The sequence below is a fragment of the Palaemon carinicauda genome, chromosome 13, assembly GCF_036898095.1.
Source record: "Palaemon carinicauda isolate YSFRI2023 chromosome 13, ASM3689809v2, whole genome shotgun sequence".
NCBI classification, from domain to species: Eukaryota; Metazoa; Arthropoda; class Malacostraca; order Decapoda; family Palaemonidae; genus Palaemon; species Palaemon carinicauda.
This window is the reverse complement of record NC_090737.1, coordinates 120,134,916-120,159,141: the sequence shown is the minus strand read 5'-3', so window position 1 is coordinate 120,159,141 and position 24,226 is coordinate 120,134,916. Positions and strand designations below refer to the sequence as shown.

Here is a 24,226-nt window from a genome sequence, read left to right as displayed (position 1 = left end):
AATGTCATAGAATGTTGGCACTGTTGCTTGTAGATATCATATTTGATAATGCTGCTTATGATGTAGAAGTTTTGTGTGATTTTTCTTTGTGGTTTTCATGATCTATGATAAGGTAAAGTAAATTATTCCAAGTACTGTAGGCTGTATGGAAATTGATTGGATTAAAGCTCGAGGACTCCAAAAATTTAGCAGTTGCCTGTGTTATTAAAGCTTTATAGTTTATCATCATATAAAGTAGTGTAAAAGAGAATTTCTATTAAAATTGTTTATCATACAATTACTATATTGAAGAGAATACAATTCTTTGTCTTTTATGAAAGGCACACTCCAGTATGAGCTGGAAATTGTCATTGAAGCTTTGTAACAAGATGATTAACAGTTATTAGGTTGGTGAAGGATTTTAACATGATATTTAACAGTTGTTGGGTTGGTGAAGCATTGTAACAAGATATTTAACAGTTGTTGGGTTGGTGAAGCTTTGTAACAAGATATTTAACAGTTGTTGGGTTGGTGAAGCTTTGTAACAAGATAATTAACAGTTATTGGGTTGGTGAAGCCTTGTAACAAGATATTTAACAGTTGTTGGGTTGGTGAAGCATTTTAACATGATATTTAACAATTGTTGGGTTGGTGAAGCATTGTAATAGAATATTTAACAGTTGTTGGGTTGATGAAGCTTTATAACAAGATATTTAACAGTTGTTGGGTTGGTGAAGCTTTGTAACAAGATATTTAACAGTTGTTGGGTTGGTGAAGCTTTGTAACAAGATATTTAACAGTTGTTGGGTTGGTGAAGCTTTGTAACAAGATATTTAACAGTTGTTGGGTTGGTGACTAGAGGCCTCCCCTTGCCTGCTGTACCTATCCCAGCCACTTAAGACTTGGGCCATTATCAAGAATATAAATTACAGTATACATGTTTAAACTTTTTTGTGCTCCGTCCTGACTGTCCCATTGTTAAATCGCTTCATACATTTTAGTATACTTTTGACCGATTGTCTACTGTATTATCTTTGTATTGCTATTATATTGCATTATGAAACCAGCTTCTGCAAAGTGTTAGTGAAGAATGGAGATGTATAACAAAAGTTAGGATGTAAGGGAAAGTTAGGATGTAAGGGAAAGTTTGTTTTCTGTGTCTGTTGACCTTCTTCCAGGAGTATCTTTTGCCAGGGTTCATAATAATAGCCTTTCTTCCACCTCTGCTGACTATAAAGGCCAAGAAGCTCTCTTTAGTATCATCAGAAGTGGGAATACTTCTCCTTTAACTCTGATAAACCATTTCAGTACCTCTCTTGACACTCCTCTGATTCCATTGGGTCTTCTCCACATACTCCACATACCACATACTTCTTGGTCCTCAAGGAGTACAGTGAGATCATTTACAGGTGTTAGGTAACATACACCAGTGAATAATGAAAGATGGATTCAGAATTATGAGTGTCCATGTACCTTAACATAAAAGTCATAAAAGGATGGAGTTTTATAAGATAAAATTCACACAGTATACTGTATTCGGTTATATAACGGGAGAGGATAAGTTGTGATTGATAATTATATACATGAATGTTCAAGCTATTTTGTAATGCAGTACTGTAGTGACTTTTGCTTTCAATTTTTCGTTCCAAAGCCTTCCTGTGAATAATGAAATTCATGAATAATAAACCCATAATTGATAAGGTCTGAGTGTATGCTTGAGGAGGATGATGATCAATACACACACTGTGTATATGGTTGAATCCTGCTCAGTGTTCTCCCTCGGTGAGAATCCTACATATGCATGGTAACTATGTACCTCACCTTGATACCTAAGAAATATGTGGCCTCTGTTTGGTACTTTCAATCTAGGGAAGAGGACATATTTGCCCAAGATATGTGGATACATGCAACAGATGATCATTAGCGTATTAAAGTTCTGGAGATATTGCAGCTTTGGTAGCCTAGAAGTGTTCTGGAATAAGAGGGATGGGTCATTTGGTATGGCCTAACACAACAGTAGTGGAAAAGGATTATTGGTAAGGCAAATACAAAAGTGGTTGGTTTGACACATCATAGAGGTGTCAGCCAGGTACATTTATGGGAGGAGGATTGTGGTTGCAGAACAACATAGTTGGCAGGACCAATTTTATATGGACAGGGGTGCCTTCATCCTTGTTTGGTGAAAAACTTCAAGTTTTTGAATTTCCTGGAGAACAATTTATTTGCCAACTGGTGAAACAGGAAACTCCCAGAGTTTGCAGTTGTATTCTGGACCCTTGGGTTGCCATGGAGGATGCCCTTTGAATGTTTTTTTATATCTATTTAGCAATTACTTGTTTGTCTCTGGTTCTCAGATTGGTCATGATGGCTCCTTTAAGGTCTCGAGTAAAGTGGTTTTCCTATCTCCTAACTCTGTTGCTTGATTTCCCAAGAAAGATTCCCTGGTGGCCCAGAGTTTGTCAGCCCTGCCTGCCTATGTACAGTAGTTGCTGTAGTTATTGACACTTAATTGTTAGAGACTGCCCATGATTTCTTATGAGAGGGGTTTTCCTTATAGGATCGTGAGAGAAATACCCGTTTGCTTGTAAATGTGTTTGGTATCTGTGTAAGATCTGTGGTTGGAACTTTTTTTTATGGAGAAATGCCTCTCAGTTCCTATGTGGTGACATGCTATTACTCGGTCATGAGCCAGGGTTAGTCTGAAGGGCATGTATCTCTCTACCCTTAGGGAGCTTTCCATACTTATGAGCATATGTGACCATTCTTGCCTACCCAAACTCAGCCCTTAAGAGAGGGATGTGACTTGTTTTTTAAGGTGTGATGATCACTTGAAGAGCTCCTGAGATTCTTCAGACAGGGACCTAACCTGTAAGACTTTTCTTTGCTAGTCTTGTCTTTGGGGAATTTTTTATCAGAGTTTTCTGGTTTTTCTTATCAGGTTTGCCACTCAGGAGTGTTGGAGGTCTCTTTCTTGTTGGTTACTAAGTTTAGTGTGAAGACTGAACCTGATGGCTCTTGACAAGAAATTTGAGCGAGTCTCAGTCATTTCTTTGTAAGATTTTGTGTGTAGGATCCTATTGAGACAATTTTGTATCCCATGATAGCCATGCAATAATATCTAAATTAGACCTGGCAACTTGTGTATGGTACAGTAATCAGTACCTTTTTTTGTAGGTAATGACTAGTACAAGAAATTATCATTCAAGAATACAATCCCCATTTGACCTTGGGAGATAATCAAGCAGCCATATGACCGATGAGAGCCCACAATGTCTATGCATGTCTTTGACATTGGCTTGGAAGAATCACCTGTCTATATCTCAAGTAATTAGACCAGAGAGTTGGCATTTGCAGGTTTCCTTCACTTCCTTCTACCTCAGAGACTTTGCCCAAAAGTCATTGAGCCCATTTTTATTATTAGGACCTGTGCTTACTGCTCTACACAGTATAGCTTCTCAAGCTTTTTTTGGTGTGACATTAAAGCACCTTGTCAGTTGTAAAACGATGTCATTAGTATGGAGATGAAAGGTTGTGTAACTGGCCCTTCTATTTTTCTTGTCATCTTCCTCTCATTTTATCAGCGGCCAGGTTGAGTTCAGGCCAAAAAGGACAAACATGCACTCAAGTTACACTTCAGAGAAACTGTTCTTTTAGTACATAGTTGTTATGAAAACGGTTTTGTCTGCCCTCCAGCTTTATGAGAGCTATACGCCTAAGTACATTGCTTACATAAGCCTGTTCAGATGATAAAGTGACCTAAAGATTTTTTCCTTTTCTTGGGCAGAAGACTGATTCTCCTACCATCCAATGAAGCTTATTTCCTTAAAAGCTAGTGCAGTACTGACTCAAGTCCTAACAGCTTCAAAATTTCTGTGTTGCTAATCAGGAGGTTGCACAAAACATATTTTCATCACTTCAATACAGAAAAGAAAAGGTACATTTCTTTATGGTGAAGAATGTCTACTAGTTTGTTTAGAGGGACTACATCCCACCGAAAAGTGAGTATCCTCATGAAAAATGAAGGTTTGTACTATCAAATGACCAATTTGTGGTGTTTATTTTTTCTTATACCAACCTGAGTTGTATCAAAATCCCACCTAAACCACCTATCTAAGTTGTATCAAAACCCCACCTAAATCACTCCTGATGGTCTGGTGGATCTACTGGACAACTGTTTACTACAGCATTACTAAGCTTCGACTGCCGTGTCCATTTTAAACTTGAATGTACTTCCCATAAAAGACTTAGGTTTGTCCATCTTGGAAAAATTTGAGTTGCTTTACAAATTTATTATAAACAGTATATCATAGTTGATTCCCTAGCTGGAGAACCAGTAAACACCTACGTGACTGCTATATTTTTTCTGCGGCAAAAATGTATTAAAATTTCAATTTGAAATCTGGAAACATTCGTCATATTCTCCACTAGCGCAAACCCTTGCTGAGAAAGAAGGGTAAGATGTGAAATACTGTAGATATCAGTGAGGGAAAGATGATATTGATCCACTCAGAATGTATGGTTCATTCATAACATCCATGGAGGAAGTTGCGAGTAAAAGCTAATTTATTATTCATCGTATATTCAGCTCCTGGCAAGATCAATATGATAAACAATTCAGTAACATTCCTTTACCGTAGTTCTCGTAACCCTCAAATGCATCTGAATACTGAATTATCTGAGGGAAATGTTGGTCAACCGAGATGTTGGTTTTTACTCTTTCCTAATAGTTTTATTAAAAGAATAGCCTGATTTTCTCCCATGTGATGAGTTTCCAGAACTTCATAGTGATGTACTTGAATTGTATATTGATCACATAAAGATTTTTTTTATAACCAAAAGACATTGCAAGGTTTAGAAATTGTTATCTTTCTGCCCACCATTATGATTTTGTGTTTTGTGGTATCTTCATTATTCATGTAAAAATACTAAAAGAATGTTAGTGTTAAACTACATAACTGTCTCAACAAAGTAACAGCATAGTTGAATTTGGCATTTTCTTATGACATAAAACAGAAAAATAATTAGAAAAGAAATAATTAATTTGATGATTTGTTGGTATGTAACTTCAATTTGATACCTAAACAGACTCAGGTGTCAGAAATCCAAGTAAATTGACAATGTTCTGCAGATTACATTTTATGTCCAATTCCCTTCAGAGTCAGTGTAAACTGACCTTCTTATTGATAAGTGCAATTTCCTAAGATTTTAGTGTTACAAGCTATCAAAATTAAGAGTAATACTATCAATTTCAATACAAAAGTGCAAAGTTCAACATTTGATGTATTGGGCAAGTGAGGGGCCAGACATTCATTCCAGTTATTATTATTATTATTATATTATTATTATTATTACTACTACTTGGTAAGCTACAACCCTGGTTGGAAAAGAAGAATGCTATAAGCTCAGGGGTCCCAACAGGGAAAAATAGCCCATTGAGGAAAGGAAACATGATGGAGTATTTTAAGAACAGTAACAACATTAAAAAAATCTTTACCTATATAAACAGTAAAACAACAAAACAAAACAAGAGGAAGAAAAATTAGTGTGCCCGAGTGCACCCTCAAGCAAGAGAATTCTAACCCAAGACAGAGGAAGACCATGGTACAGAGGCTATAACACTGCCCAAGACTAGAGAACAATGGTTTGATTTTAAAGTGTCCTTCTCCTAGAAGAGCTGCTCACCATATTATTTTAATATCAACCTCAGGATACCATGGAGTTAGAAAGGAAGAAGTTAAAAGAAATGTATTCTTGGTACTTTACTGTTCATATTAGAAATTTGTTCATTTCTTTTCAAATTTTCAGTTTCCTCTTTGTTTTGGGGTTTGAAATTTCTCATGTACTGTATATGGCAAGCATTGCTGGTATACTGTATTATATTATTATTATTACTAGCAATTCTACAACCCTGGTTGGTAAAGCAGAATGCTACAATCCTAAAGGCACCAACAGGGAAAGCAGCCCATTTAGGAAAGGAAATAAGGGAATAGCAAATAAACTACAGTGCAGTATACAGCTGTATATAAACAATGAATAAAAAAGTATTAAAATATTCAAAGATTATTGAAGTTAAAAGTTAATAATCTGGGCAACAACTATAAAATGAGATGTATGTCAACCTGTTCAACAGAAAAGATCTTACAAAAAGATCGGACTTCTGATGTTCCACCGATTCAGCCACCAGATTAGGAAGATCATTCCACAATATGTTCACAGCTGGACTGAAACATCTAGAATACTGTGTGGTATTGTGCTTTATAATGGAGAATGCACGACTTACAATTAACTGCATACCTAATGCTACGTGTGGGATGGTATTGTGGGAAGATCTGAATCCAATGGATTATGCGAATCACAGAATATCTAATGTAACTTGTGTATGTGACTAGGAATGTAAAATCATGTCAGGTGAACAAAAAATAAAGTTCTCTTGTTTTATATAAGGAAAATGTTATGATTGTTCTCTTAAGTTTCACGATGATTAGTGAGCGCCAGAGTAAAACTTTCCACGTGGGATTTCTGAGGGATCAACTTACATTTTACCAGTCCTAATTATCAATGGCCTCTGCTGTTACTAGATTCCTGATTAAGTGCTTTTTTGTCTTGGACATATGTCTCGGTTTCAGAGGGACCTGTTATTGGTATGTCAGACTTGACATCCCTTCAATCACATGCCAAGAATACCAACCAGTATTTGGTGGGATTATTTTCAAGAATACCAACCAGTATTTGGTGGGATTATTTTCAAGAATACCAACCAGTATTTGGTGGGATTATTTTCAAGAATACCAACTAGTATTTGGTGGGATTATTTTCAAGAATACCAACCAGTATTTGGTGGGATTATTTTCCCAATCCCAGTGAAAATAACAGGAAAGCTATTACCTTACAACAAATTTTCATCATAGTGCCAGTCAGGCACCATAAGAGAATGTAGGTTATTTGTATTTATGTTGAATAGGGAGATTTCTGCTAAAAGTTATGAGCTTCAAGTTCATGTAGGCCTAATGGAAAACGAGATATGTATAAATTGAGTACAGTAATAGGTCACCTAACTCTTGTTAGTTGTAACCATTTTTATGGTATCAGATTGACTTACTTTTATTTAATTTCTGTCACATTTGTGATAATTTGGTTTTATATGATATAGTCATATTGAAACCAAAATTTTATATGTACTGTGTACAGTATCAATAAAGAAAATGGTCTTTTTGGGATATTTGAAGTCAATTAAAAGTCCAAATTGTCATTTTGAAAAAGTGTTACTGTGGAATTTTTACTCACTAAATTCGGGTAATATAGTGTTTTTGTTTATGAAGTAAATAACTCGGGGGCTTGGGGTTTCATCGCATTCAGATTGCTCAGTAATAGAATATGTCCTTTTAAAGACTGTTGTGCATGAAGGTGCCCTTTCAGGAGATCATTTTAAAATTAGATTCTGTCAGCCATTCTGAGGTCTATATTTAGAATTATCCAGTGCTATACTGCAAATCATATTTTCTGTTGTTTATACCTTTGGATGATTTATACTATATCAAAATTTCACTTACAAAGTTGAAAATGAGAATTAATATTTTAGATTTTGGTTTTCCTTATAGGAAAGTTAATTTACTTTGCACATTCTTGATGTTTTCCTTTTTGATCTGTCTGTTTTGGTTATTACAGTATTTTGATTAATGTATTTATTACGTCTAAAGAGATAAATAAGTAATGAAGATACACCAAGGAAGATTGAATACTATAAATTTTGTCCTTGAGTTATTTATTACTTTCCCATAGATTTACAAAAATAATTTGAGATCACTGCAATATTATTAAATTTTAATAGTTCTCACAAACAGAAACATATATAGACATTAGTTAAAATGAAAGCAAAGTGAAGCCAGGATTTGTTACTGATATTAGTTACAGAAGAAGTAAAGTTTACATGTCTGGGAAATTTAAAAGTCTCTTTTGGCAGAATCTGCAAAAATGTCACATGGGGGAGGGGCCGGTACTAGGCAGTGAACAATACTCTGGCCCACCTCCAGTGTTTTGCTCAGTGTGCCAAGTGCAGTCTCTGGTGTCAGGGTTTCTCTGGCTTGAACTTTTGAGATGTTTAATTAACAAAGGTTTTAGGTTCGAAAAATCTGAGAGTTATGACCTTGGAGGTGGTTATGTGATGAGATATGATGCTATTTAGTATACTGTTCGCAGTTGACAATAGTTTTCAAGACTGAAGAACTTTGGTTTGGGTGGTATTGCATTATTTTGTTTTTCTAGTGGCTTTCAGTTTATTGTGTTGAAGTGAATGCATATTAAGTTTGAATATGAATTGTGATTTTACATTATCATTCTACAATTGAACAGTCTCTTTGTTATATATAATCTTGAATTTGTTCAAGATGATGTTTGAGTCAATATTTTTAGTACCAAAATACTGTACTCTATCTATCTCAACTTTTAGATGATGTGGAATATGATTAGTTTTTTTTTTTATTTCAGTGGAATGAGTCAATTTTTGTATTATCTACCATTTTCTTCAAAGACAGATAGAGACATAGTATCAGCTGATTGATGCATATCACTTGTTTACAGCTCTGAAGGTCAATGTACAGGTTTGTTATCAGAACTTGGGAGTCACTGGTTGAGGGTACATTGATCTTTTCTACGTCTGATCAGGTGGCTGATTGCCATGATTTGATGTGACGGTGTTGGTTTTGTTACGTAGTTCTTGCTAATGAATGTTTAGTTCGTGAAGACTTTTGCTTGTTCTGTTGATCACTATCTGGAATTGCATTAATTGGATTCTTCAGCATTTTCTAATGCCATTCAATTATATGCTATTTTACTTCTTAATATGGACAAAACTATTCGAGGCAACCACATTGATTACAGTAATTTGAGGTGTTGAAAATAAACATTTGCTCATAAAAAAGGTCCTTAGGACGGACAAGATGAGTGTAGCCATAAATCTGGATTATATAGAGAATACTATCAGGCCACAAATAACCGGATTTCAACCAGTAAGTATTTTTGTCTACTGTGTTGTCGGATCACATGTTTTATGGAATAGCCCACCCTACTGAAGAATAAATTTGATTACTTAAATTTGGATGACTATGAGAGGGGTTTCCATTGCTTTTGTGTGTAGTATACATTAGAGAGTTTTATAATTGCCTTGGATGGTGAGAAAAATACTGTGGCATTATTTTCTTTATTGGATTTGAATTGTGTGGTTCTTTTGAGTTTGTCACTGGGTTTTACTGAGCTGCTTGGAGAAAAGGTTAGTGTAGATCCGTAACTTTTAGGCTAATGGCCTGCTGAATTAATCAATGATTTTGCTGTAATGGATGAATATTATATCTCAGGTTTTTTTATGAAATCATTTCTAGTTGGTCACGTTATTAAGCTTGCACTGCTTACCTTTTATTGTTGCCAATATATCAGGGGTCTAACCGTGTGCTCGTCTACATGTTGAGCAACGGTCATTAGAAACGGATGCCTTTTTCATTTCCATTTCAATTGATCCCAGTTTATTGATCAATATTAATATTTTTATATCTTGATAATTGTCTTAGATGCAGTTGTCATTGAGAGATGTGATTATCTTATCATTACAATGATGAATTCTAGATTAGAAATCAAAGCAAACTTTCATCAAATGAATTTAGGATTTTATCCACAGACAGAATGTCTAGTAAATGGGCAAAGTACTGTAGTTAGTTATCTTAATATTTTGATAAATTCAGATTAAACTGACAGGAGTACCAGCTTTTTGTATTAGTCATAATCATAGCCAGAAGCTCTCTCTCTCTCTCTCTCTCTCTCTCTCTCTCTCTCTCTCTCTCTCTCTCTCTCTCAGCAAGATATAGTTTATATGTACCCAGTACTTTTATAGTGTAAGGTGGTTGCTTGCAGGAGAAAACATACTGTACCTTTTACTCTAATGCTTCTATTATCACAATTCATTTGAAATTTGTATTAAGAGTATTTTACGGCAGTTATTTCAGAAAATAACACAACCGGCCCTCTTACATTTTTATTTTGATCCATAAAATGTTAAATGATTAATTTTGAGAACATGAGACTTTGACTTGCAAAATTCAGTAGAAAACAATACTCTCGAGAGTGTGTGTGTTTATATAGAGGACTCGTTTTAGTGTATATTTCCCAGATCTTGATACAGTGATAACCTCTTGATGTTGGACAGGTTAATTTTACGTCGCTAATCGTTTAATATTGAATGCAAAAATAAATTCCACATTACTGTGTTTTACCCAATTTTACTTCTATCTCTACGCATGCAATAATGATGATGTACTGTACTATACTTGTACTGTACTTCACAAGGAAGCTTATTAATTTAGGTAGCCTGTATGGTTTTGATGAAATGATAGCAGGTTGTAAGTACTTTTTTTGTGTTCATTATGTATGTGAATGTGGAATTCATAAGTCAGTCTGACCTACATAAAAAAATCGATTTGTCAGATCGCTTGGAACATTTAACAAAGAAGGGCGGGGTATTACTGTGTACAATACTGTAATTTGAAAGTTGAAGAAGAGCATGAAAATCCTTTCTCTATATTACTTTATATTATATATCTATCTTCTTTTATGTTGTATTTTTACACTAATGTATTGCTGTATCCTCCTTACTCTCCTTTTAAATCAGTATGGCCTTAGTTCTGTATTATGAAAATCAAGTTTGTGGTGTATGCGAGTTGGCTGTTACTCTTTCGAATAATGCTGATTTCCTTTATGGTACAGTATTTTGAAGCGTACGTAGTTAATATTTGTTAGAATTGAGCAACCGATATCACCGTAGTTATCAAGCCTTTTTCAATTACATGTATCTTTAGATATTCTGTGAAGTGCAAATGAGGGGTTTGTTAGTTAGACACCAGCCATGTTAACCATCTGCTTGTCCTATGTTGTATTGGGAGTGTTGGAATGAATCATAAAATACCCATGTTGTACTTGTTGGGAAGAGATGCTTAACAGTCTAAAAGTCTTACTCAGTCTTGCTGTAGTAAAGTTGTTTATTGTTACTGTATTACTGTTTACCTTATCCACTTGTTCGTTCCATTTTTTTAAAAACGTAACCATAGTTAATTTCTTTTAGCGATGCAGATTTGCACCGACTCGCAGCGGGGCCCTTTTAGCTCGGAAAAGTTTCCTGATCGCTGATTAGTTGGATGAGATAATTCTAACCAATCAGCGATCAGGAAAATTTTCCGAGCTAAAAGGGCACCGCTTCGAGTCGGTGCAAATCTGCCTCGATAAAAGAAATGGACTATAGTCAAAGGTTCATGTAGCAGTGGTTAAACAAAGATTTCTACCAAAGGAATACATTGTATTATATTTTTAGCATCAAAAGACAATAGTATTGAGTAAGAATCACCTTGTGATTGTGAAGGTTTTGGATAAATTCATAACTTGAAGCCAAATTGCATTTATAATTCACCCCACCAGATATTATGACTTAAATGGTGTCTCCTTTATCACCAACACTCAGTTGTTGGAAAAATTTGTTCCTGCCGCCTGAGAATAATTATGAATTATCTACTCTTTTAGTTTGCAGTAAATTTTGGATATTTTAGTTTGTTTTGCATTTTATAAATGTTTGTCTTCAGTTTTAGTTGCTTATGATTTTTGTAATGACACTTGAGTAAGATTAGCGTGATGGTTTTTTTTTCAATCACTTGCACTTTCATGTTATCACCCAAGAGAAATTATGGTAAAGCACTAGCTTTTTGTTGTATTCATTCATTAATTATATTGATTCATAAGAGTTTGTACCTTTTTTTGCATTTTTGCAGTACTTTTTGTAACTTAAGATTCAGTCTTCAGAAGAGTTCATTTGGTATGCTTCAATTTTGTTTTGTAAAAATTTCTTTTAAAAATTTTTTGGCTTAAATTACTGATAAAAAAAAAATTGAAAAATGAGGTTAACATCATCAGGCATACCTTACTCAGTGCAAAAAAAAAACCCTTTTATATACCAGTATATAGTTCATGTATATGCTTGCTCTATTTATTGCATATTTAGATTAATTTAAGCCTTTGATTGATTTTCATTTGCCAGGCAAGAACAGACATTGCTGAACAGAATCACGTTGTAGCCATGGGCGAACACTCGGCTACAAAAAGACATCCGGGGAAGACTGGCAAACAGGCAAATGGGTCCAGCATGGATAGCATAACAGCAACACTTGAAGAGAAATTGGCGGAAAAGGAAGAGAGAGAGAAGCTCGTTCTTTGGAGACATCCTGTACAAACACTTCATTACTTTTTAAGGGAATGTGGGGTGCTCTCTGTTGAGTATATGATAAAGTAAGTTTTACCTATTCTTTCCATTTTTATTTTCTTGAAATGATGTTTGTGCAATTGTGTTATACTGCAGACTTTATTGTACAGCTTTTATTGCTGTGTGCCCTGAGTAGTTATTATTTTTTAATTATTGATTGTTGTAACGTGAATACAAACCCTTGTTCTTTACATAGGCGTGCGACTTTACCGAAGATGGAACACTTCTGTTAAACTTTTAACGAGGTGTCAACATCCATATACAGTAGGTTGTTACCAGTTGATAGTTGGGAAGCCTTGTCCCCTTCTCATTTACTATGACCTCATTTTGATTACAGTAGTCATTGGAGACAGACCTCTGTCCCAGCCAGCTGGAACCTGGGCAAAATTCCAGCTTTGCTCTTGGACTCTGTTCCAGAAATAACGCTAGTGCATCTTGGGGATATTGTCCTTGAGGCGAGAACTTGATTAATGCTATCGTGTCCCCTTTAACTCCTCAAGTTGGCCGAGGGTGAGAGGTTTTTCTCGCTTCCATGGAATTGGACTTTCATGAAGTATTAGGATCAGTCTCCTCTACTAGGAAGATGTTTTCTGTCTGTGTATTAACCAACCCTTTAGGGTTTTCCAACGGATGTATGCGAGAAACATGCGTCCTAAAGAGTGCTGTTGATTCACTGCTTTCAGCTTTGCTTATTTGAAGCCAGTTGATTCGTGATATAATAGCCAGACCATTTGGGAGATTTGCTTGATAAGCTGCCTCTCAGCGCCCTCAGCATGCACGCATGTGGAAGGTAGCCATTCACTTTAGTAATTGGTTCTAGCCAGGATATCCTCCTAAGCTAGCCTACCCTTCGGGGGTTGTCAGCAGTCGCAAGCGTGAGCTGTTGTCCTAACCTGGTGGTATATCTGATTGGGTGGTTATGAAGCACCTACATGTTTAGATGCTACAGCATTACAGTACAGTATAGCTCTTCAGAGCTCCCTGGAGATCTTGGCAAGCTGTCTCAGCATGCACTAAGCAGAAAGCATTTTCTTCACCTGGGAGTTGCTTGGAGCAAGTAATCTCTCAATGTGCTCATGTACAGCGAGTACTCAGTGCTCATATTATGTATGCGGGCACTGCCGGTGTGATTGCTTATCCCTTCACCGGGCTGAGTTTAGAGCACAGCATCATTAGCTAGCACTCTTAGCTCAGTCCCTAATGGCTCGTGCTCTCCCTCATACTACCGACCTTGCTCTACCTGTTGGAAGTAGGTTTCATGAGTCTCACCTGTGACTGCATTCCCAACACCCCACATCTCGTACTCGGCCATCATCCGTAAGTCTAATTCCCCTGGGTGGGTGGTAAAGTACTAATCAGGTTCCTGCTCCTCTTAGGTTCTTGCTCCTGTTGACTTGAAAGGTATGCTCAAAGCGAATGTTCTCTTGGTGAGCTCAGCCTTCACACAGGGATATCGCTGAACTTTCTGACATTCAGTAGTGTGCGCTCAAGGCAATTGTTTGGCTCACCTGAGCACTCACTCGCACCTGAACGCTTTTCAGCTGGTAAATGTCCTTTCTAAACCCCGAATGTGCATGAAGCGGTTAGAGGTCTAGAATAGGGGGTTTATTCCACTGCTTAGGCTGTCTTTGACCGTGTTGATCATCAGGCCTTTGTTTTCAAATACAAACAGGTGGGAGTAGGTGGGTCTTTTCTTGACATAGTTATTGAAGTTTTGAGTAATAGATTGCAAAGAGTTGCTGTTAATAGGTACCATAGTGAGTATAGGAATGTGATATCTGGTTTTCCTCTGTGTAGTGCTCTTGGCCCATTACTTTTCATACTACAGTATATACACACAACATGGGGTTTGCCCCTAGAAAATAAGCCTGATGCATATGCAGAAGTAACACTCTTTGCATCAATTCCGTCTCCTAAATGTAGATCTGGGGTGACTGAATCCTTTGATAGAGCTCTAGCTAAAATTTGTGAATGCATAGTGTAAATTATGGGACATTTAAAGACTTGCAATATATTAAATTTCTTATTCCTGATCTAGATGTTAATCTCGAGCACCGTCGTTCAGTTATGCATGTTGCTTAAGATTTTTTGTAATTCTGACCATACTTTGCATTCAAATCTTCCCAGATAGTACCATCCTGCATGTAATACTAGGTATGCAGTTATTGTACCTGCAAAACATAACACAGGTTCCTATAATTATGTTCTCTCTAGGCCCTATGGAAGCTTTGTTGCTCTGCACGGGGACCTGAAATCTCTAAGAAGCATTGCCATGTCCTCACACAACAAAGGTGAGTCATTTTACTCACTGTAGCACATTATTGAAGTATTGCTGGGCTAGAAGTTGGCTCTTGGATACAAACTGGACAAAGGAGAGAAAGGCCTTCCTCAATTAAGAATGACTGGGGACAGACGGAATGGTGCACTCATTGTAATTTCGTAAATGAGTCATTGGTAATCTAGGGGTAAAGTCCTATCTGATTCATGGTCAAGGGTACAGGAGGGTCTGCTTGAGAGACAGGAGGATTCTAGTAACATCCCCAAGGGGTTCTAGTTCCTAGAGAAGGAAGACCTTTTGAAGCTGCTACTGAGCCCAGGCTGATCTTCCAAAGAGGAAGAGGTCCGAGGTCTAGTGAAAGGCCGAGTGACAGCCTATTGCTATAGAGGCTGAGCAAAGTTACATTGGCAAAGGCAAATAAAACCGCATTTCACTGCAGGGGCATTCCGCCCAGCAAGGTATCCATTCTGCAATGCCACTGTCAGAAGAAGGGTAGTTCTACTGGTACTTAAAAGAAGAGAATAATTGAATATGAGTGCCACCCAGGGTTTGGCACATGGAACCCATCGAGGTAACCTAAATCCGAAATTGGTAATCAGTAAACAATGCAGCAGGCAGAAAGCCCACTGGAAGATGTTCCAGAATGAGAGTTCTTGATTAACCAGTAGGTGGTACCTTCAATGGCAATAACCGAAGTGTAAGAAACCTTTCTACCACTCATAAAAGTGATAAGTTACTGATCCTACTGTGTGTGCTGGTGATTGAATGTGTCTGCTAGAATGATCCTCTATTTTATGAATAGTACTTACCTGGCAGTTATATATATATAGCTGATATCTCTAAATCGGCAGAATTTTTCAAAACGAGGCAACCGCCTTGTGGTGGTTGGGAGGTAGTTGATAACACCCGTCACAGGGTGGTCCAAGGAATCATTCCCATGTCTAAGACTTCAGTTCATCTCTGCCGGCTGGATCGAAAACATCGTCGGTCAACCATTGAGAGTTTTTCGAATCATTTTCCCTTCTTCGCTTTTTTGGACTTCGTTTGGTGAAGTACACTGATTTAGGGTTTTGGCAATCGTGTTTTATTATTATTATTTACTTTGTTTATCATGTGTGATAACTTAATTTTCGTGTTTGTGCGAGTGATGTATGCAACATGAGGTTACCGAAAGTGTCGGTTGATCCTCACAGTTTGTATGCAGAGGTTTTGTTTGTGCACTATATTTTAGTTGCGAAGTTTTTAATCCTGATGACGGAAATACGTTCAGGCAACTCTATGACGTCACAGTCGTGTGATGTAATCTTCATGTATGTCTTGCAATTCTCTTTATTTGTTTTATGCAAAGAATGGGAGGAATTCCACTTATATAAGTTTTTTAACTTTTAATTTTAAAGAAATGTTTGTCCATTTGGTGTTCGTTCTTTAAATCATCGATCTAATTTCATAAATTAAATAGAACTAGCGTATGGTTAATTTGCGCTGTTACTCGTTACTATCGGTGTAGTCCCAACATGCCTTGGTAGCGTTCTTTTCGATATGGGAATTGAAGTGTTGGCTATTATTCTCCAACAACAACTAATTTATATGGAAATTCTAGTTTTAGTAGCTTTTTCATTTATATGTTCCTATTGTTTACATTTATATATATATATAGATACGTTATTGCTATATCTGTTCTTTTTATCATTACAACTCGCTTGTTTTTGAATTCCCTTTGAATTAATTGTGGATTACATTTGTTTTCCCTTTTTTCTGTTAATTTTTATCGTTAACGTATAACTTTCCCGGCGTTTGTATGTAACTGCCGGGTAGGTATTTTTTGGCATTTAATTTTACCGGTGGTTATATGTAACTGCCGGGTGAGTGTCTTCAACATCTTTTTTATTCTCAACTCTTGCCTGGTGGTTTTTTCTTTTTGTGACCGCCGGGTAAGTATGTTTGAAAGTTTTTTTTTATTATGGAAATGTCAGTTTTATATTCTATAAAAAATATTTTGTTACAGTTTATATAGCAAGTACTAGAGACGATTTTGCTTTCTCATTCAAGCCCGTGGCAGAAGAATAAGTTCTCTCACAACGGGCAGGATTAATTATGGTTTTTTGTGTAAGAGTTTAATAGTGCAAGTTTTCAGTGCTAAATTAGGCATTGGATTCTTTCAGCACAGTGACGTTGTTTTCCTAGCCTTAGACCTCTTCCAAGCTCCCCGGCCCATGGGAGAAGGAACGTCGATCGGCGAAAGGAAACGAGAGGCGTTAGCTCACGAGCAAACGCCCTCGCGAGCGTTCCTGTTAACGTTCCCAGAATGCTCGCCCTTGCCATGGTAAAGCAAAGAGCGTTGAACGTTAAGATTCTTACACTGCTTTTAGAGTTTTGCATTGCATCACTTTTGATTTTAATGGCAATTCTTAAGTCATAGATATTCTCTGCTAATATCAATGCTTACAAACCATCATTGACTCGGTTTTTGTCCCAGAGCGCCAGTCGGCCTTGTGAATCCTCTGGTCGGAACCGAACTCGCCGAGCGGCATAGTGAATGTCTATTTGCCTTAACGCTCGGCGCTAATTCTTTCAAGACATGACGAATGCAGCCTCGTCTTTCAGGGCGAATGCTGCCTCGTCTTTCAGGACGAATGCTGCCTCGTCTTTCAGGACGAATGCTGACTCGTCTTTCAGGACTAATGCAGCCTCGTCTTTCAGGACGAATGCAGCCTCGTCTTTCAGGATGAATGCTGCCTCGTCTTCCAGGACGAATGCTGCCCCGTCTTTCAGGACGAATGCAGCCTCGTTTTTCAGGACGAATGCTGCCTCGTCTTTCAGGACTAATGCAGCCTCGTCTTGCAGAGCGAATGCTGCCTCGTCTGTCAGGTCGAATGCAGCCTCGTTTTTCAGGGCGAATGCTGCCTCGTCTTTCAGGACGAATGCTGCCTCGTCTTTCAGGACGAATGCAGCCTCGTCTTTCAGAGCAAATGCAGCCTCGTCTTTCAGGGCGAATGCTGCCTCGTCTTTCAGGGCGAGTGCAGCCTCGTCTTTCAGGACGAATGCTGCCTCGTCTTTCAGGACTAATGCAGCCTCGTCTTTCAGGACTAATGCAGCCTCGTCTTTCAGGACTAATGCAGCCTCGTCTTTCAGGGCGAATGCTGCTTCGTCTTTCAGGGCGAATGCAGCCTCGTCTTTCAGGACGAATGCACCCTCGTCTTTCAGGACGAATGCACCCTCGTCTTTCAGGACGAATGCTGCCTCGTCTTTCAGGACGAATGCAGCCTCGTCTTTCAGGGCGAATGCAGCCTCGTCTTTCAGGGCGAATGCAGCCTCGTCTTTCAGGGCGAATGCAGCCTCGTCTTTCAGGGCGAATGCTGCCTCGTCTTTCAGGACTAATGCAGCCTCGTCTTTCAGGGCGAATGCAGCCTCGTCTTTCAGGGCTAATGCAGCCTCGTCTTTCAGGGCTAATGCAGCCTCGTCTTTCAGGACTAATGCTGCCTCGTCTTTCAGGACTTATGCAGCCTCGTCTTTCAGGACGAATGCAGCCTCGTCTTTCACGGCGAATGCAGCCTCGTCTTTCACGGCGAGTGCAGCCTCGTCTTTCAGGGCGAGAGCAGCCTCGTCTTTCGGGGCGAGGGCAGCCTCGTCTTTCGGGGCGAGGGCAGCCTCGTCTTTCGGGACGTGGGCAGCCTCGTCTTTCGGGACGTGGGCAGCCTCGTCTTTCGGGACGTGGGCAGCCTCGTCTTTCGGGACGTGGGCAGCCTCGTCTTTCGGGACTTGGGCAGCCTCGTCTTTCGGGACGAGGGCAGCCTCGTCTTTCGGGACGAGGGCAGCCTCGTCTTTCAGGATGATAGGACGATCGCCGCCTTGTCCTTTCAGGGCGACGCCACGTCTTATAAGCTCTCTGTCAAGGATGACTTTAGTGATCACTTTTCTCCTGTTGAATTGTTTGAGGTTAACAGAAGGAGAGGATCCTAAGTTCTGTTGCTCCATGTTCCCCACCCTCTGAGTTTTCACGTGGTCATTAATGGAGCTTTAAGAATATATTAATTTTTGTTTCTTAAAACAGAAACCTTTGATGACTAACAACAGTAGGATCCAGACTTTGCTACTTCTGGCGAGCCTGGGAGAGAGGAGCAGACCTTTGGTCCGTGTTTTTTCTGGGATGGATGCGAAATCTTTTTCCTTGTGAATCCTCCTTTGTTAGTTACTCCGATAACACTTTTCTGCCTAACCGACTTTGCAACTTCAATGTCTCTCTTTTGGGAGAGGGAGTCTTTTATCCGGTCCTGGACGTAAATGCTCTCTACGCCTTCGTTCAGTAGTCAAAGTCCTCCACGGAGACATCAAAATCTTTGGAGAAGAGGGGAGCAGACATTTGGTCAGTACTTCTTCTGAAGGAGGATTAATTTTTCCTTTTATAGGGAAACCTTTAGTTTTTAGCTACAACGATTCTCTCTCCCAGTTCTAGAGAGGAGTCTAAGTGGCAGGCTATGCAATCAAACTTTATCTGGGGTTTGTTTACAAGGAAGAATGGGTCGGTTTCGGGCGTGTGTTTTGATCTCAGCTCCGCCCCTCTCATGTTCACGTAACTTTTGCTTTATGTAGCGGAATGCTGCTCTCTGAAGAAATCAGAGCGTCCCTGTATCTTGATTTTTAGATAATGTTGAGCCTATCGAATAATTAGGTCTTCCTGTCAGCAAGAAGTCTCTTCTGACACCAGGACGCTCAGCACCTTGTCTTTTAGAACGTTCAGCGTCTCGCTCTGTTAACCTCTCGGCTCCACGTCTTACAGGACTATCGGCGCCACGTCTTACGGGACGATCGGCGCCTCGTCTTTCAGGACGCTCGATGTCAAAGTTCTAGCATGGGGCATGACTTTGAACATGAGAATCTAGGATTTCGTGATGACACTAGTCGAATCGTGTGTCGAGATCAAGGACGCCTTCGTTCTGATTTCTTGGATCTAGAAAGGAGGTTTGTTCTAGGGCAAGAATCATCGGGATAAACATGCTCAGCAGGAAGAGTCTTGTTTTTCCCTCAGAATGGTCTTTCAACCCGCAAGTCTGTCAGTCTCTGGATGTTGTGGGGCAGACCTGTATCAGACCTTTTTGCCTCCAACTGGAAGAAGAGGACCCCCTACTGCTGCTCCCTAGTCCCGGATGAGGAAGTTCTGGCAGTGAACTCCTTCCTGATGGATTGGACAGGGGTGGACATGCTTGTGTTGCCCCCGTTCGAGATCATCAATCTGATCTTCAGGAAATTCGCTCTCCTCGATTCGGGGCGAATGATCATAGCGGCTCCATTCTGGACTGCTAGGGAATGGTTTTCGGAAGTGATGGGCATGTTGATGGACTTCCCAAGAAGACTTCGGCAAGTCCAGATCCTCTCAAACAGCCCCACTTCGAGAGGTATCATCTTACCCCCCTTGCTCTCAACTGACTTCCTTCAGACTGACTAGAAGCTTGTCAGATCTCAAGGCTTTTCGGCACAAGCGACGAAATCTATCGCCAGAACAAGGAGGATTTCTTCACAAAGAGTCTACCGATCTAGGTGGGAGACCTTTAGAGCTTGGTGCAGGCGGCACAGGTTTCTTCATCCACTACCTTTCTGAGCCAGATTGCAGACTTCTTCTTGTACCTCAGACAGGATGCTAAGCTGGCTGTATCTACCATCAATGGATACAGCAGTATGCTCTCCGCCATCTTTAGGCATAGAGGCCTAGAGTTGTCCCAAAATCAAGGTTTGCAGGACCTCATTGGGTCTTTTCAGACGACGTAATAGGTACTCTTAAACCTGGATGTGGTGTTTAAGTTTCTGTGCTCCAAGAAATTTGAACCTATTTCGCTAGCCTCTCTTCGGGTTGTAGCAAAGAAAACCCTCTCCCTTATGACTCTAGCGAATGCCAAGAGGTCAGCGAAGTCCAGGCAATTGGGAAGAGGGTGAACTTCAATTAGGATAGGGCAGTTTGTGGCTTAAGGTTCATCTTTCTCGTAAAGAGCGAGAACCCTTCGTAACCCTGTCCTACGACGTTTGATGTCATTAACCTCACGAACCTAGTGGGTCGAGAGAAGGAAAGACTCCTCTGCCCAGTTAGGTCCCTCAAGTTTTTTTTTTTTTTTTTTTTGGCTCACACTATGAACGTGAGCTGTGCATCCTACTTGTTTTGGTGTTCAGTGAAAGGTCCGCCAAAACCCGTCTAAGTATGCTTTGTCCTTTTTCCTGAGGGAGAAAATTAGGGAAGCCCACCTCTTATGTGAGGAGGAACACTTCGCCCTATTGAAATTACGGGCTCACGAAGTGAGAGCCATTGCTACCTCTCTGGCATATCAGGAATATATGTTAGTTAGGCTATTCATCGATGCTATTTTCTGGAGGAGAAACTCTGTCTTCGCTTCTCATTAACTTAGAGAGGTGAGAGTAGACTTTGGCAAGTGCTATACCTTGGGCCCATACATAGCTGCGGTTTCTGTATTAGGCAAAGGAGTTAATAACCCCACTCAACCTTGGTTTATATGCATGTATGAGGGTTTGTGTTTTTATGATGGTCTGTGGACTTCGTCTTGTGGTGCGGTTCCCTCAGTCTAGATAGATAGTTTATGTCTACGTTGCAGGGTTAGGTGGTTAGTTTGAGTAAGGTTGCAGTTTTTATTATATGGGGCGAAGGTAGTTTCTGAAGTCTAGTCAAGTTGTTGGTCTTATCCCTTTGACAGACTCGATTGAGTTTTTTGCAGCTTTGCAGGCTTACTCCTGGATAACTCCTGAGGGAAAGCCACTCTAAAGGCTGTACCTTTGAATCAGCTACCTTAGCAGGCAAGAAATCAAGGTGTTTTTATCTCCTACAACTCTTTTGTTGTTTCCCCAACGATGTTTACTGTCTGTTTCCCTCCTCCAAATGTGTGAATCAGCTATATATATATAACTGCCAGGTAAGTACTATTCATAAATATGGAGTTTTTATGATAAAACAAAGTTTTATGAATACTTACCTGGCAGTTATATATATATTCTAAAGCCCACCCACCTCCCCTCAGGAGACAGGTCGGGCATAGATGAACTGAAGTCTTAGACATGAGAATGATTCCTTGGACCACCCTGTGACGGGTGTTACCAACTACCTCCCAACCACCACAAGGCGGTTGCCTTGTTTTGAAAAATTCTGCCGATTTAGAGATATCAGCTATATATATATAACTGCCAGGTAAGTATTCATAAAACTTTGTTTTATCATAAAAATGGATCTTTAAATACAACTCTGTCACATTACCAGCTAGCCAGGTGTGTACCTACTTGCATAATCTGCAAGAATCTGTGAAACAGAACCTCTTTGCCTGTAGACATAACTTACAAAAATGTAGTTTTTGTTCTTCAAAGCTACAGGGTGACTTATTGATACCTGTTGAGAAGATAGCAAAAAGTATTGTTTGGCCTTCCAGTAGGATGAAAAGCAAGTCTTTTATGTCTGTGAACCATTTCCCTGAGGTGTTTGTGTACTCCAGGTGTGCCTCATCCTCCTTGGATTGATTATTATTATTACTAGCTAAGCTACAACCGTAGTTGGAAAAGTAAAATGCTATAAGCACAAGGTCTCCAACAGGGAAAAATAGTCCAGTGAGGAAAAGTAATAAGGAAATAGATAAATGATCCGAGAAATAATGAACAGTTAAAATAAAATATTTAAAAAAAAATAACATTAAAACAGATATTTCATATATAAACTATAAAAAGACTTATGTCAGCCTGTCCATCATAAATTTGCTGCAAGTTTGAACTTTGAAGTTTACTGATTCAACTCAGAACATCAGGGTCCCTAGAGGTGGGGTTCAAGTTTAAGTCTCCTTGGGAGGCAAAATTCATTCAGCCACCAAGCCTGATCTTTTCATTTCTTTTTCCACAATGTCACAACTTTAATAAAATTTCTAGAATACTGTGTAGTATTGAATTGATTGTATACCTAGTACTACATACATTATGGTGCAGTGAGGGAACATCTGAGTGCAAAGGATAGTCAGAATTATGAAAAATCATATGAAATATTCACAAAGAACTAACTGAATGACAGTGTCAGAGATTAATATCCAGACCAGGAGTATGGAATTTAGTAGGCAGCAAGTTGTCCAAATTAAGATGAGAGTCATCAACTTGAGACCAGACAGAAAAGCAATACTCAAAACAAGGTACGGTAGAATGAAGGAATTAAAATATTTCCTCATGACAGCCTGGTCACCAAAAATCTTGAGGGAACTGCAGGGATTACTTAAGTTTAGTTGGAACTTACAAACTCAAACTTGTTTCAAATACGTTTCTTTAGCAAGGTGACTTGAGATTCATTTCATTGCTTATTTATTCATATTTATTTTTCTTAGATCATCTTTTTTAGTCCTATATTTAAGTTTATATTTTACTGTACTTATATCGGTTATTTTTGTTCATATGGGACATTTTTCAGCATTTGAGCTACTGAGTTTGCAGCATCTTATTTGGCTGTAACAATAATGATGATAATCATGATAACGGGTCATCGTTTTCTTCTTGAAATTGTTGGTACCGGTTTTGTGAAATTATTTCTGATTGGATATTCTACAAAATTAGGGTAAGAATGTCAGTTTAAGACTTAAGTAAAATATGGAATGGAAGGGAAATAGAAGCCTAACACTCGATACTTTTTTCTGATTACAGATTATGGAACAATAAGAAGATAGTATTATTTATTACACTTCTCGTAGGAAGCTTCTACTTAGCTTATAAAACACCAGGTCCTCATCAACCTGTAAGTATAATTCTGTGTTTTTGTGCTATTTTAGAATTATTGCCTAGAGACTTTATGAATTGATAGGATTAGTACCGTATTTGATTTCACTGTTGTGTGGACTGAGGTCTGAGGCTGACCCACTTGTGATAGTAAAATCTTTATTGTAGCTCAAAGATTATTAAATAGGAAAACTTTCTATCTGTGGTATGGTCAAACTAATAGTGAAATCAAAGCTAATATTACAAGTAGTCCTATATCTGGTTTTTAAAACCGCTTCTTATTTCTAGAGTTTAGATTTAGTTAAGGACACAGTATCAAAGAAAGTTTTAACAAACCACATTGTGGTTAGAAAATGTAAAGGGAGTTGCAATGATAAGCCAGAAAGATATTAAGTGTTGATTAGCCTTTTGAATTAATAATTATAGTTTGAGAGATGTCTGTCACCCAGCATTTCATGGCTGAGGATAAAGGTTATTTGGAAATAAATAACTTAAAAACAACTAGTGTGTTGTGGTTAGACAGATTATTACAAAAAAAATTTACAGCCATTTGCTTTAAAGATTTTTTAAATGATGCTTCATACATTGTATAACTGGTTTAAAGATGCCAGCACAAATCAGGTGTGTAAATAGAAGTCTCCTATGTGTACTTTTAATTTCTTTTTTTTTTTTTTTTAGTTCTTTTTAATCACATGTATCTAACGTACTCTTAAAATTATTATTGTCACGGATATTTTAAAGTATTTGCATTCGTTACATAGTTCACATTAGATGGCCTGTAATTCCTCCCCTATTTCCTAAGCTGTAATAATTAGCTTTATTATATTTGTACTATAAAATGCATTTCTTTTTTTTTTACCTTCACACACTGGATAGGTGAGAGTATGTACTGTATGCCTTAAATGCAGGAATTTTTAATTCCATAACTAATTCCTTGAAATGTGCTG

General features: G+C 38.5%; 1 protein-coding gene across 8 annotated transcripts in view; it reads left to right on the top strand.

The window, feature by feature from the left end:
• The window catches only part of Tango5 (Transport and Golgi organization 5), a 58,330-nt gene that overhangs the window by 5,738 nt on the left and 28,366 nt on the right, over positions 1 to 24,226 (top strand). For 6 of the 8 annotated variants that reach the window (XM_068385759.1, XM_068385758.1, XM_068385753.1 and 3 more), the window contains exons 2-3: positions 12,047 to 12,294; positions 23,208 to 23,298. In XM_068385759.1, the coding sequence (XP_068241860.1) occupies positions 12,086 to 12,294; positions 23,208 to 23,298 (300 nt within the window). In that variant the 5' untranslated portion in view covers positions 12,047 to 12,085. Of the gene's footprint in view, positions 1 to 8,587; positions 8,985 to 10,689; positions 10,723 to 12,046; positions 12,295 to 23,207; positions 23,299 to 24,226 lie in introns of those variants that run through there. The other 2 variants (XM_068385754.1, XM_068385755.1) reach the window with 2 other exon arrangements.